This window comes from Hordeum vulgare, chromosome 3H (assembly GCF_904849725.1).
Source record: "Hordeum vulgare subsp. vulgare chromosome 3H, MorexV3_pseudomolecules_assembly, whole genome shotgun sequence".
NCBI classification, from domain to species: Eukaryota; Viridiplantae; Streptophyta; class Magnoliopsida; order Poales; family Poaceae; genus Hordeum; species Hordeum vulgare.
Genome location: NC_058520.1, coordinates 255391654 through 255407473, shown reverse-complemented (window position 1 = coordinate 255407473; position 15820 = coordinate 255391654). Strand labels below are relative to the sequence as shown.

The 15820-nt window shown below is 51.3% G+C and overlaps 1 protein-coding gene across 1 annotated transcript in view; it reads left to right on the top strand.

Annotated features, from left to right (window-relative positions):
• Positions 1-271: 271 nt before the first annotated feature.
• Positions 272-15820, top strand: part of LOC123443629 (ATP-dependent Clp protease proteolytic subunit 3, chloroplastic) — a 50810-nt gene continuing 35261 nt past the window's right edge. The window contains exons 1-2 of the mRNA XM_045120105.1: positions 272-568; positions 3289-3403. Of these exons, the coding sequence (XP_044976040.1) occupies positions 317-568; positions 3289-3403 (367 nt within the window). The 5' untranslated portion in view covers positions 272-316. The remainder of the gene's footprint in view (positions 569-3288; positions 3404-15820) is intronic.

Genomic DNA, 15820 nt, shown 5'->3' with positions numbered 1-15820 from the left:
TTAGACTGACGTTTTTACGTGTAGCAGCAACGCCACAGGCTCTGGCGTTTCTAAAAAGTCAGATTGTGAAATGCTTTCAGATTAAGTTCATTATGTGATTTTTTTTGTCTCGTGAATCAAAACAGTGAAAAAACTCTCAAACATTAAAGAGATAACAGGGTGGTCGTTGTTTTTACCCGTAAATAACGGGGGGCCGCACGAGAGAGCGTATGCGGCACCGCTGTGTAGTCTAGTCCTTTTATTTAGAGATATAGTATATCCCTGCTTTGACCTGTAAACCCTTTCCGGATAACAAAAAGTGGAAGGTGAAGCAGCCATGGCGACCATCACGGCGCCTCCCTGCTCCTCTCCATCGTGTATGTTCCTCACCCCCAGCTATTGCTCCTCGAGGTCCGCGCCAAGAACGGCCATCCGCTCATCGGCGGCGGCAGCCCGGCAGACGCTCTCCTCCGGATGGGACCTGTCCGGACTGTCGGGAGCGCGACCGGCAGCTAGAAAAGCTCGTCTCGAGGAGTTGGACACCAGCAACATGCTTCTCCGCCAGCGGATCATCTTTCTCGGCTCCCCGGTTAGCTTCCTTCTTTACTTCTTGCCCAAATCCCACTTTCGGGTATGTGGTTCTTGCATTCCGGGTCAAGTTTCTCGTGATAAATGCTTAAAAACAGGAAATTCCATGTGCATTGAAGTATATTTTTTAGGTAGAGAGATCCTCTACCCTTTCCCCATAAAATAAATCTTGTGTTTGAAGAAGTCAAGATAAATAGAATGATTGCTGGAAATTTTGAGTGGTATTGAAAAGAATAGCAGTACAATTAAATTTAACCAGTACATCATTTCAACCGGAACATAAGCAGTAGGTTTGTTTCATTTATGTACTCTTAACATTTTTACCTTGAGGATTCTGCCATTTTATGTGCTTATGGTAGAAGTTCATCACATGTCTACATTATGTGACCTTCATTGGCTGCTCCGGACTTATTTGGGGATGATTATCATATATTTGGTCCAGTTCCACGGTTGGTTTAAATAGCATACCTGCGGAGCATAATTTTTAGTTGGAATTCGCCACTACCATGATAGGAGATGTGACATGTGTTCTTGATATCGTTGAACCTGTACTTCCGCCGCTTGGGTTAGCAGATAGGCTAGATTGATTTTCCTTCAATTAGCGAATAAACGGGAAGATCAGGGCCGGTAGTCTGTTTTTCTTCCGGTAAGCGTGAGCTAGATTTGCGGGACGGTCCGAGTCGCACGGCAGCGCAGCTCGCGGCCCATGTGCGCATCACCCGCACGGCGAGAGTCGTAGGATGGCACGACCGGTAAGCTCGCGGGGTGTGGTTGATCTTTTCTTTGTAATCGTGATACAAATAAGAGGAATAGAAGAGAAAAGCTGCAACGTAGTACACAACACCAAAAACTCGATCTCTCTCATCACTCCTCTCACTCGCCATTGCTGCCGCCGGCTAGAGCTCGAGACAGCTCACCGGTTCCAACAAGTGGCATCAGAGCCTCGTCGTTCCTCGGTGACCATGGCCGGTTCGAGCTCCCGCAACGATACCCCGCTGACCGCCGCCGCAGCGGCGGCGGCGCGAGCCGCTGCCGGGAGGTCCGACGTCAACGAGGGAAAGGTGCTGCGGCTCCGGAAGGCGTTGTACGGCCTGAAGCAGGCGCCGAGGGCATGGAATGCAAAGCTTGTCTTGTCACTTGTGTCGCTCGGTTTTGAGCGCAGCCCCCTTGAACACGCGGTGTACAGGAGGGGCACGGGCGCATCGACTCTGCTCGTCGGCATCTACGTCGACGACTTGATCATCACTGGCACCGACAACAGGGAGATAGCCACATTCAAGGAGCAGATGAAGAATCTGTTTGATATGAGCGACCTTGGGCTCCTGAGCTACTACCTCGGCATTGAGGTGGAGCAGAAGGCTGGCGAGATCACCGTATGCCAGAGCGCGTACGGCGCCAAGATCTTGGATGCCGCTGGGATGAGGGGATGAGGCGATGCAGTGGACGCCACACGGTACAGGAGCATCGTTGGGAGTCTTCGGTACCTTTGCAACACGAGGCCAGACATCTCGTTCGCTGTTGGCATGGTCAGCAGCTACTTGGAGGCGCCGGCGGCGGCGCACTGGGCTGCTGTCAGGCAGATTTTGCGCTACATCAGCGGGACGATGGAGTATGGCTGCTGCTACAGGCAAGGCGGTGCAGTAGTACCGGAGGTGATCGGCTACAGCGACCACGCCGGCGACGTTGACGATCGACGGAGCACGACGGAAGTGGTGTTCTTCCTCAACTCCAGTCCGATGACGTGGACCTATCACAAGCAGAAGGTCGTCGCCATCTCGTCATGCGAGGCTGAGTATATGGCGGCGGCAACCGTAGCTTGTCAAGGCGTGTGGCTGTGCAGGCTCCTCGGCGACACCTCGGCGAAGGCGAACTGCGCGTCGACAACAAGTTGACGATTGCTTTGAGCAAGAATCGGGTGCATCATGATAGAAGTAAGCATATCGACATTCGCTATCATTTTATTCGTGAGTGCATCTAAGACGGCAAGGTGGACGTCAATCATGTCGGGACTAACGAACAGCTTGCGGATTTCCTCACCAAGGCGCTGGGTCGAATCAAGTTCGTTGAAATGCGACAGAAGGTTGGCGTCGTCATGGTGAGCACCAGGCGTCGGAATTAGGGGGTGATACGTTGAACCTGTACTTCCGCCGCTTGGGTTAGCAGATAGGCTAGATTGATTTTCCTTCAATTAGCGAATAAATGCTAGATCAGGGCCGACAGTTTGTTTTTCTTTCAGTTAGCGTTAGCTAGATTTGCGGGAGGGTCCGAGTCGCACGACAGCGCAACTCTCGGCCCACACGCGCATCACCCACACGGTGAGCGTCGTGGGATGGCACGACCGGTAAGCTCGCGGGGCGTGGTTGATCTTTTCTTTGTAATCGTGATACAAATAAGAGGAATAGAAGAGAAAAGCTGCAATGTACCAAAAACTCGATCTTTGTCATCACTCGTCTCACTCGCCATTGCTGCCGCCGGCTAGAGCTCGAGACAGCTCGCCGGTTCCAACAGATATTACTGAATGGGTTAGTATCAGAATTCAAAGCTAATAATACCACCATTCGATTTGGTCCCAGTTATCAAATTATGCTTGGTCTGCAAGCTATTATTTTGTGTGCACATGTTAAAACTTAATAGTACTTCTGTCAATCCCCTAAAATGGAGTTTGAACCAGATATTTATGCTTCTATTGCTTCAAATGCCCTGTGCTGATTTGCTGAGCAGGTGGATGATTTGAATGCGGATCTTATCACCAGTCAACTGTTACTATTGGATGCAAAGGACCACACAAAGGACATCAAGTTGTTTATTAATTCACCCGGAGGCTCCATCACTGCAGGTTAGTACTCTTAATCTTATTGTAAGAACTATTCCTGGCACTATCTGTTGAAAATAATTTAACAACATTCCAAGTTTAAGGATCTTGTTATGTAAAAATTAAAATTTTCAAATCAAATTTGGATATTTGATGCATACAATGTAATAGTTTGTCTCTTTCTTGATTTGGGTGTGGGTCGTTGTCACTTGACGACGTCAGAATTTACAAGAGATAGGGCATGCTAACTGGATCATAAGTTAGTGAGACTAGAAAAAACTGGCATCTTATATCTAATTGGAAAAATCATGGGCGGTCATGCATTCATGTGATCATATCATTATTCATCCAAGTGGGGGATATAGTTCAAATGTCTTTGGTTTGAGGTCAAGGAGGGATTAGGCGGCCATTCAGGTAGGTTCCCGTGGATGGGACAAGGACAAGCCCCTTTTTTAGTTTCGTTCGGAAGATAAGAGTTGGACACAATTAACCCTCTGTTTCGTTGAAGGGGTGAGGATGTATAATGATCTGTTTGATTGTAGTGCAAGGATGGATGAGTTGGGGCCATCCAGATTTTTGTGGATGGGATGAACCGATTTTCTTGTTTGGTTGAATGAGTGGTATGAGCCTTTTTTTGTTTGGTTGGAGCAATGGCAGTTAGTTAGGATGAGCCTAAATTTTGTTTGGTTTGAGCGATAAGGATGGACATTGGGTTGTCTGCAATGATTAAGTTTTTATTAGAGAGCTTTAGATGTATAAGACCTGACAATATGGTCGATATGCCTTTTGCTTTGGAGGTTGTATGAGTAACTATCGGATGCCGAGGCTGGCGGTGACGGGTAGGTGCCATGTCCGGTGGTTGGAGCAGAGATTGGGAAATCAGAGAATTAGACTAGGTCTGGAAAGCATATAGAGGACACATGAAGCCTAGCAGAGGATAGAGGATAGGTATCCTGGGAGGATGATGGATAAGTCTCTGTACTAGGGTCTTTGTGGGGCTGCATCAAAATGGTCCTTGTGGTTGTTAGGATAGCATCCTTGACCACCAAGGACATGCAATTAGGATAGCATCTTAGACTAGCATCTTAGCATATGCTTGGCTGGCTAGCAGCCTATAAATATATATCCCCAACTCTTGAGGTTGGCATGGCATTGTGTGAGAAATAAACCAACGAAAATCGCCCCAACTCTCCCAGTGTCATCCACAACTATCATTGCTCAGGCTGAAACGGCTAACAAGTGGTATCAGAGCCAGTGTTTCTTGTAGCCTGAGCATTTCCTGCTCACCTCTCTCCCCGGGAGCTGAGCAGCCCCAACCGTTAGCAGCAGTTGCTTCGACTGCCCCTGGTTACCTTCCTCCCTCGGGACTATCGAGCAGCAACTCGTCAGAAGCAGTTTCTTCTCCACGCAACGGCCCCCAGCGGCGAGCCATGTCTGCAGGCCGCTCTCAGCACACGGATACCTCGAGCACACGGCGTCGGCAGGAGGCCGAGCGCGCCGTTGCAGAGGAGCGTGAGCGAGTGGCTGCAGCAGCTGCTGCTGCGGCAGCAAGGGCGTCAAGGCTGGCTGCAGCAGAACTGGCATCAGCCAGAGCGGAGGTAGAAGCAGCCAGGGCAGAGGTAGAAGCAACAGCAGCAACGGAGGCAACACGTGAGGCTACGGCGGATGCCAAGGCACTCCGTTGTGGCTCCGGCAGTTCCAACGGCTCCGCGCCTGCGGACGACGGCGCCGACGCAGACCGTGCCAATGTGGCGCGAGAGCGGACAACGCAGTGGGCAGCCGAGCACGCCTGCGCACATCGCGATGGCGCTCCAGGTGGAGGTGCGCACGGCGACGACGGCTGCGACGACCAGGACCGTGGCCTATACGAGGTCCGGGATGTTGGTCCCGGTGTTGGGTGGCCTACCCTCACCAAAACTAACTACGTCGAGTGGGCTGCGATCATGAAGATCAGGTTCTAGGTGTGGCACCTGTGAGAGGCGGTCCAGGACAACAACGTCGACCACCATGAGGATCGACGGGCGTTGGACGCCCTCATCAACGCAGTCCCTGCCGAGATGCAGTTCTCGCTTTCCAACAAGTGGGCTGCCAAGGAGGCTTGGGACGCCATCATCGCGGCACGCATCGGCAGCGACCGTGCTCGCAAGTCCACACTGCAGACACTTCGTAAGGAGTGGGAGAGCCTGGCCTTCAAGCCAGGTGAGGACGTTGATGACTTTGCTCTCCGTCTCAACACTATGCTGCAGAAGATGGTGAAGTTCGGCGATGCCACCTACACCGAGGAGAGAGCTGTCGAGAAGCTTTTTCGGTGCATCCCCGAGAAGTACAAGCAGATGGCTCGCTCGATCGAGTCTTTGCTGGACCTCTCCACAATGACGAACGAGGAGGCGATAGGTCGCCTCAAGGTCGTCGACACCGACGAGCCATAATCTCTCTCGTGGCCCATCACCACCGGCGGAAAGCTGCTCCTATCTCGGGAGCAATGGGATGCGGACAACGGTGACAGGAAGATGGGGGAGCCCTCTTCCACGGCGTGCGGCCGCAAGCAGCGCAAGGCGCGAAGAGGCGCCTCGGGCAAGGCACAAGGACGTGCCGAAGGTGATGCCCGTGGAGGCGTCGTTGGCAAGCCCAAGCCGGCACAGGACAACAGTTGCCACAACTGTGTCCGGCTTGGCCATTGGGCCAATGAGTGTCGGCAGCCACGACACGACCAGGCTCACGTCGCACAGGCGGAGGAGGAGACGACTCTGTTCATGGCGCATGCAAGCATCGAGCTACCTTCAGCGACACCAGCCGCAAAGGCTCTCCTCCACCTCGACGAGCCAAAAGCACACTCTCTTCTCGGCGATGGCTCCGGGAAGGACAAGCCTGCGGGGTGGTGCCTCGATACCGGCGCCACCCACCACATGACCGGTCAAAGGGAATTCTTCGCCGAGCTCGACTCCGACGCGCGAGGCTCTGTCAAGTTTGGGGATGTCTCTGCCGTGGAAATTAAGGGCGTCGGCTCCGTCATCTTCACCACCAAGACGGGAGAGCATCGGCTGCTCACCGGTGTCTACTACATCCCCGCGCTAAGGAACTCCATCATCAGCTTGGGACAGCTGGATGAGAACGGCTCACGCGTGCTGATTGAGCATGGGGTCCTACGCATTTGGGATCGCCAGCGCCGCCTTCTCGCCAAGGTACCCAGAGGTGAAAATCGAGTCTACGTCCTTGACGTGCAGGTGGCACAACCCGTCTGTCTCGCTGCCCGTCGGGACGACGAGGCGTGGCAATGGCATGAGCGCTTTGGGCACCTTCATTTCGAGGCCCTGAAGCGTGTAAGTGGCAAGGAGATGGTGCGAGGCCTGCCATACCTCGACCGTGTGGACCAGTGTTGCGACACCTGCGTGTTGACGAAGCAGAGGCGACTCCCCTTTCCTCAGCAAGCAAGTTTCCGGGCCAAGGAGAGGCTTGAGCTCGTGCACGGGGACCTGTGCGGCCCGGTGACGCCCTCCACACTAGGAGGTCAAGGCTACTTCCTGCTGCTCGTCGACGACCTCTCTCGCTACATGTGGGGGATGGTCCTTGGCAGCAAGGGTGAGGCGGCGGACGCCATCAGGCGCGCGCATGTTGCTGCGGAGGCGGAGAGCGGCCACGAACTGCGCGTGCTGCCCACTAACAATGGCGGCGAATTCACGGCGGCTGAATTCGCGCTGTACCGCGCTGATGAGGGCATCCAGCGCCACTACTCCGTGCCGTACAGCCCGTAGCAGAACGACGTCGTCAAGCGATGCAACCAGACGGTTGTGGGGATGGTTCGGGCTCTCGTCAAGCAGAGAGGGATGCTGGCTGTTTTCTGGGGAGAGGCGGTGCTGATGGCCGTCTACATCCTCAACCGCTCGCCTACTAAGGCACTCGACGACAGGACACCGTACAAGGCCTGACATGGGCGGAAGCAGGCGGTCTCCCACCTGCGGGCCTTCGGCTGCCTCGCGTTCGCCAAGGAGCTCGGCCACATCGGCAAGCTCGACGACAGGAGCACTCCGGGAGTATTCATCGGCTACGCGGAGGGTTCGAAGGCCTACCGCATCCTCGACCCAAAGACACAGCGTGTGCGCACGGCGCAAGACATCGTGTTCAACGAAGGGCGAGGATGGGCATGAGACAAGGCAGTGACGACGGCTTGACTCCGACGTACGACGACTTCATTGTCGAGTACGTCCACTTCAAGGAAGCCGGGGGAGTAAGCAGCTCCTCTTCGCCGAGCACGTCTACCCCAGTTCCCAAAACTCCATCGATCCCGGTGTCTGCCACGTCGATGGCACAACAACCAGCGACACCACGTACTCCAACACCGGCAGTCACCCTTCCAGGCTCGTCTTCATTAGCACCAGCTCAAGTCGAGCACGGCCCGATGGAGTTCGCTTCCACGCTCTCTCACGATGAGGAGCGCATCGACGCGTATCATGGCGGCGAACCGCTGCGGTATCGTACGATGGAAAACCTACTCGGCGACCAGCCGGTGTTGGGATTGGTGCCACGCGACCTGGAGGCGCAGCTACAACTTGCGTGTGATGACGGCAAACCTCGGTCCTTTGCAGAGGCTGAGAGAAACGCGGTTGCATATGGACACGGTCGAGCAGAACCCCACCCGGGAGCTCGCTGACCTCCCTCATGGTCACCGCGCGATCACCCTTAAGTGGGTGTTCAAGCTGAAGAGGGATGAAGCCGACGCCATCGTCAAACACAAGGCTCGCTTGGTGGCCCGAGGCTTCTTGCAACAGGAAGGAGTCGACTTCGACGACACTTTCGCTCCCGTGGCATGGATGGAGTCCGTGTGACTTCTCCTTGCGCTAGCTGCCCAGGAGGGCTGGCGTGTCCATCACATGGATGTCAAGTCGGCGTTCCTCAACGACGTCTTGAAGGAGGAAGTCTACGTGCATCAGCCGTCGGGATTTACTATCCCCGGCCAGGAGGGTAAGGTACTGCGCATGCGTAAGGCTCTCTATGGCCTACGACAGGCACCTAGGGCGTGGAACGCCAAGCCGGACTCCACGCTAAAGAAGATGGGCTTCGAGCAAAGCCCGCATGAGGCATCCGTCTACGGACGGGGCAGTGGAGGAAATGCCCTGCTGGTGGGCGTCTATGTTGACGACTTGGTGATCACCGGCATCAAGGATGCAGAGGTGGCGGCGTTCAAGGAAGAAATGAAGGCCACCTTCCAGATGAGTGATCTGGGGCTCCTCTCCTTCTATCTAGGGATCGAGGTGCATGAGGATCACTCCGGGATCGCGATTCGACAGTCCGCCTATGCCAAGCGCATCGTTGAGCTAGCTGGGCTCACCGACTGCCACCCAGCTCTCACTCCGATGGAGGAGAGGCTGAAACTGAGCCGCGACAGCATGACGGAGGAAGTGGACGTTGCGCAGTACCGACGCCTTGTGGGGAGCCTTCGCTACCTCGCCCACACACGGCCGGACTTGGCATTCTTCGTCGGCTACGTCAGTCGGTTCATGGAGCGACCGACGACGGAGCACCAGCAGACAGTGAAGAGGATCATCCGCTACGTGGCGGGGACCCTCGACCACGGCCTCCACTACCATAGGTGTCCGGGGGCGGCACACTTCGTCGGGTACAGCGACCACGCCGGCGACATCGATACCAGCAAGAGCACGAGCGGGATCCTCTTCTTCCTCGGCAAATGTCTCGTGAGCTGGCAGTCGGTCAAGCAGCAGGTGGTGGCCCTGTCCAGCTGCGAGGCTGAATACATAGCGGCCTCCACCGCCTGCACTCAGGCGCTCTGGCTCGCTCGACTGCTTGGTGATCTCCTCGTCCGAGACACCAGAACGGTGCAGCTCCTAGTGGACAGCAAGTCCGCCCTGGCCCTGGCAAAGAAACCTATTTTCCACGAACGAAGCAAGCACATCCGACTGAGGTATCACTTCGTCCGAAGCTGTTTGGATTAAGGGAGCATCAAGGCGAGCTACATCAACACCATGGACCAGCTCGCAGACCTGCTCACCAAGCCTCTTGGGAGGATCAAGTTCCTCAAACTCTGCTCTAGGATCGGGATGATTCGACTCTCCGACAAGACGACGTACAAGACTTAGGGGGAGAATGATGGATAAGTCTCTGTACTACGGTCTTTATGGGGCTGCAGCACAATGGTCCTGTGGCTGTTAGGATAGCATCCTTGACCACCAAGGACTGGCAGTTAGGATAGCATCTTAGACTAGCACCTTAGCAGCATCTTAGACTAACATCTTAGCATATGCTTGGCTGGCTAGCAGCCTATAAATATGTATCCCCAACCCCTCAGGTTGGCATGGCATTGTGTGAGAAATAAACCAACGAAAATCGCCCCAACTCTCCCAGTGTCATCCACAACTATCAATGCTCAGGCTGAAACGGCTATCAGAGGATACATACTCATAACATAGTCGGAATCAACTTATTCTTTTTGTAACTTCTAAACTGACTCCGACCTACACTTCTACCCTGTTGCGTTAATCCTATTAACTAATGCCTTTGATCAAACGTGATGCCCAACAATGGTGTATGCGTACAAATCAGTTTCATGGCTGTTTATTATTGATGTGGCAAACATTAGCTTAAATCAACGCTAACCAAATGCACACTCCCAAGTATATTGCTCTACAGATATAACATGTGTTTCCATGCCAAAAGTTTCATCAAGAACTAAACAAGGCTATGCATCAACGCTCTAGGCATTTGGCAAAACACCGCCAATCTGCCATGATGTGTATGCCAACGAACCCTCTTAACACTAGTTGGCAAAATTGTGAATGCTCCCAACATTCGTTTGCTAGGGAAGAACTCCGGTCACTGCATGTGTTTTTAATCCACGATTAGTAGAGATTAGATCCGGCATGCGTAGGATAGCAACAATAACGTGTGCTCCTGTCATTGCTGTCAACTGTAGTCACCTCATCGCCCTGGTTGTCTGTCAAGATCTCCTAAGCTGCGCCATTGCCAACCATGGGCAAGCATATGAGGATTGTTCATAAGGGGCAACCGTAGGGGTGGCCTGATCTTCATGAATTGGAGATGGATGTAATGAAGAAAAACACAAGCAAACAAAGATGAATCAGTCAACAAGGATAAGATTTACACCCAAATTCCCTTCTCATAACCAAAAGTCAACATGAGAGGACATCTTGATCCAAACACCGAAATCTCCTTGTCGCGGTGCCACATGGATGCAACCAGTTATATGTGGTGCACTTCAACATCGTTCCCCCTGTGTGCCTTGCCATACACCATGACTTCGATGCCTAGTGACGATACAACAGGTTTGCCAACATCTCCTTCGATGCGCTGAGATGCATGTCTCTCTACAAGATGGTGCATGGACTGCTGGAGCTTGAGCATGTGGACCAGCTTTGCGATGTCTGTATCACCACCAAACATCGACGCACTCCTTTCTCCAAGAAGGCGAACTTGAGGGCTGAAGGACGCCTTGAACTCGTCCATGTCGACGTGTGGGACTATTAACCCCGCAACCAGTGACGGTCACCGCTATTTCCAGTCACTGGTTGATGATTACACCTGCAACATATGGGTGGTCCTCCTAGCAGGAAAAGGGGACACGACCCCAATTCAGTAAATCCAATCAGCGTCCGGAGTAGAATGTGGATGGCTACTTTGTGTCATCTGTATCGACAATGGTAGCAAGTTTACCTTGGTTGAGTTTGCACGCCACTGCGAGGAGCAAGTCACGCAACGTCAGTTCACGACGCCCTACTCCCCAACAGAATGGACTAGTAGAATGCCGAAATTAGTCAGTCAGCACCACTGCCCGTGCTCTGCTCAAATAGAGAAAACTGGCAGCAGAATTTTGTGGGGACGTGGTCACAACTGCAGTTTTTTTGCTGAACCGAGCCTAAGTTTGGTTGGCATGCCGCTATTTGAGAGGTGGCATGGGAGGAAGCCCTCGGTCCACTACATGCACACCTTTCGGTGTGTGGTGTATGTCAATGATGTATGCCCGCATCAAGGGCAACATCGCAGATGATCCAGTGAAGTGAATAAGCGTGTCCACATCACCCATGATGCCATCTTCGATGAAGAGGCAAGCTGGGAGTGAGCGACTGTCTGCTCATATCCATCCTGCAACAGCTTTGTCGCCATGTGGACCAAGCAAGCTGCTCCTACCACACCAAGTACATCTGCATGGGAGCACCTTCCCCTATTCCTGCACCATGTCCCACTGCACAACCATCTGTAGCATCGCTGCCGGCGACAGCAAGCCGAACTCCGCACCCAATGCAACATGTGTTTGTGTCACTGCCGCCTAATGACAATTAGCGGGTGGACGTGGCTCATGATAACACACCACTGTGCACACCACTGTGATACCGTGGTGTTGACAAGGTGATCTGCAACGCCCCTATTCTTGGATAGGCAGCAAGGGACCTCATCGGCGACACATTCAACCTTCTGTGTGAAGGAGAGTCGAGCTCCTTTGCCAAGGTAGAGCGTGCCTCAGTATGCGTGCAACTATGAAGAAAGAAATGGAAATCGTGGAGCAGAACAACACCTGGGAGCTTGTGGACCTACCATGCGACCATTGCCCAGTTGGCTTGCATTTGGTCTTCAAATTGAGGAAGAACAAGTCTGGCGTTGTCATAAAACACAAGGCTAAGTGTATGCTCAAATCACCCAACCATGCCGTGCATCCTTGTTACCATAGGTGGCATTGTTGGTCGGCATCATCTTGTTGTTGAAGTGTTAAGATCTTTGAGACAACAAGAGGGGAGCTCAAATCACTGTCAAAAAACACTTGGTCTTCATCTTCTTGGTTGAAGTGTTGGCATGAGCAACATCTTCATGGATCACCATAGTGGGTTCTATGGGGGCACTCAAAGGACTTGTGGCCATGGCCTTTGCTTGTGAAGCACTCATTTTGACTTTTTTGTTGGCCGAGTCCCTTGGAGGATTGGCACTTGGTGTGGCTCGAGGCTTATAGGAGTTTGCAGGTGGTCGACTTGATGTAGTCGCTGGTGCATTGGAGCTTGAAGGAACACCACTTGGAGGTGTAGCTCGTGGGTATGGCACCACACTAGTAATTGCTTGAGGGTTGGAGGTGAAGTTCCTAGAAGGGAAGGCCGCCATCGTCGCTTGGTGGACCAACTTAAGCAAGTTATTGTATGGTTGGAAGCTTGTGATCCTCGTGATGGGATGATTGAGTCCATTCAGAAAATGAGCCATAGTTTGTTCATCGACTCTTTATCATTGGCACGGATCATCACAATTTCTATTTCCTTGTAATACTCTTCGACGGTCTGAGTGTATTGAGCACATGGAGTTTTTTGAGGTCACATGTATAGTGCGTGGGCACGAATCTTGCTCGCATAACTTGCTTCATTGCTTCCCAAGTGTCAATGGGGGCTTCTTCGTGTTTTGTCAAAGTTGTCACACCATACGAGTGCGTACTCGTCGAACTCAAGAAGATGCCATGGTGATCTTCTTTGGCTCAGGAAAGTTGTGGATGCAAAAGATCTTATCCACTTTAAGGGCCCAAGAGAAGTAGTCTTTGAGGTCAGTGCAGTCGGAGACTTTGGCATGGCAAACTTGAGTTTGCCAAAGCGCTCTCTTCTCCTTGGAGATTGCGAGGTCATCGTTGTTCATGTCGAAGCAACGGTGGGCTTGCATCACGGTATTCATGTTGTAGGTGGCGCTCAATGCATGGTGCATTTGCCATGCGACACATTTCATGTTCTTGCTCAAGGCGAGCTTTCTTGGCTCGTTGTGCTTCATAAGCTTGACGACCTTGCTTGGAGGGATAAATGGTGCACTTGTTCCGTGCGATGAGCTTCTTCATTGAGATAGCGCAGGCCAATCTTCTTATAGTCGTCGTTCTTAGATTTGTCGAGCTTGGACACAGAAGTCACGTCGGTTAGGAGCTTCACGGTCGTGCGATCACGGATGTTGTTTTGTAGCTGATTGCCATGATAAGGAGGTGGATGTTGGTTAGAGTTTTGCTCTTCAAGGTGGCGGCTACATCTTGCCGGTGCGAACTTGGCGAAGATGGTAGCTCAGAACTACATGAACGTGAATGTCTTTCGAAGCGGTGTGAAGGCAACATAGATGTCTTGTGGTTGTTGAGGATGTTGTGGAACTCGGCCATTTATTCTTTCAACTTGGCATCCAAGTAGTCCTTTTGACTAGCTTCGACTTCTCGCATGTCAACGGCAAGCCGTTGGATGCGCTCATTCAAGATTGCATTTGCATCGTGCATAGCACGTTGAAGACTGAAATGGGTTGCCTTGTGTAGTTGGTGGAGTCCACTTGATCATCATACATCAGATGCGATGTACTTTCCCTAGAAATGGTGACACTCGAGCAAGATGTGAGTAGCAAATGGAAATGAACTATGCCTAGTTACCTCTTTCTGATGTAGGCGAGGGGTAAAGAGACCTCTCAATTGTCAATTGGGAATGAGAGAGACTTGGTATATATATAGCTTCGAGGGATAAATGACACGCAATCAAGCAAGATGAAGTTCAAGATATGTAAAGATTGGAGATAAACCACAATGAACTCCAATATAGTGCAAGTGATCAAATTTAAAAGGACTTTCCTATCTTCCGATAATTTTGTCTATTGCAACCAGAACCGAATGACCAGTTCCCTCGCGAGGCTGCGCGTGCTGAGCAAAAATAACAGCTGTGCATGCAACGAGGCTGTGCGTGCGGAGGAAAAGGCAGCGACTGTGGTACAAAGTGCGGAGGAGAACACGATGTCCAATTGATTCGAGGATGCATGCATGCGTGGGAGACAAAAAGATGACGTCATTAAAGATTTTAATACAATTTAAAATTCAAAATGTTTTGTACCTGAAGCCGTCGCCTGATTCAAAATCCGTCTTCACATGAAAAATGCGTGGCGACGAGATCTTCGAAACTAGGCCCCATGTTGGCATGTTCCAATGACTTCCTTTTTCGGCTCAAAATTTATCACACCCGGTTACATAACACATATGCATTACATAAGTTATCGTGATGTTTATGGTGAGTTTACCTTATATCCAACAATTTTTTCTCTGTGTTAAAGTTATCATTGTGTTTGCATGTAATTAATCAGGTTTGCACCGCATAAAAAATCACCGTGCCCATTTATGTAGAACTTACCGTGCATATGTTTCGAGCAACTTTTTTTCTTCCAGCGAAAATTATCGTTGTCTTTGTACAAAAGTTAGCAGGCCTGCGGTTCGTATATTACCAAGCTATTTACACTGAAGATACCTTGGTATGTTTCAAACAACTTTTTCCATGGGGCGTAGTTGTCACAATATCTGTGCTTAAGTTATCAGGTCTATAACGTGCCACCCATTCAGTTCTTTTGTAGGTCAGCCCACGAACACGTGTGCCCGGCACATAACATGCTCGACCCGTGACTAAACGACTCGTGCCTGGCCGTGACACGCTGTGTGCCGGCAGACACGCCATGCAATTCATGTCATTTACAAAAGAGGTCACTTGGGTGTGTTTTCAACAAAATTTGTTCCCATGGGTCAAAGTAACCACAAGGTTTGTAACCAAGCTATCAGTTATCAGGACTGTGGCGCATATATTATCAAGCTATTTACATAGAAATTACCGGGGTATGTTTTCAACATCTTTTTTTCCAGGGACAAAGTTTGGTGTTTGTGCGTTAGTTACCACGCCTGTGGTGTGTATGTTACCATGCTAGTTACATATAAGTTATCGCGAGTATGTTTTCAAAGAACGTTCTCCCCCGGGGTCTTAGTTACTACGGTGTTTGTGCATGAGTTCTCAAGTTTACGGTGCGTATAGTATCATGCTATTTACATAGAAGTTATCGGGCGGAGGGGTATTATTTTCAAACAACTCCCCCGCGTCAAAGTTACCAAAGTGTTTGCGTGTTAGTTATCATGTATACAGTACGTATAATACCATGCTATTTACACGGAAGTTATCGGGGGTATGTTTTCAGACACCCCCCGGGTCAAAGTTTCCGTGGTGTTTGTGCGAGGATAAAGAACACATCTTACAAGATACTAAATGATTAACAAATTAGAAGTAACTAGCTAGTACAAGTGATCGATGCCCGACAATTTTCAATAAGCTAGTCTCGGTAGTATCGGTGTTATGACCGGCACAACGTACCAACGGAGGAGGCCAATGGGCAGGGTTAATTACGGGCTTAGCCCAAGTTATCTTACCTATCTTAGAGTCCAAGTTATATTAGAGTCCAAGTTAGAGTCCAAGTTATCTAGGGTTTAGTGGAGTCTGTCCTCCTATATAAACACATGTACCCCTTCGATATTAAGCAGACAATAAACATTATATTCTGTTGTCGTCTCCCTCAGGAGACGGGAGCCCCAAACCCTAGCCGCCTCTCTCTCTTTCTCACGCCGCGACGGCGCCCAACCGCCGGCGCCGGCGTCCCCAACCTCGCAGCCCGCACTTCCAC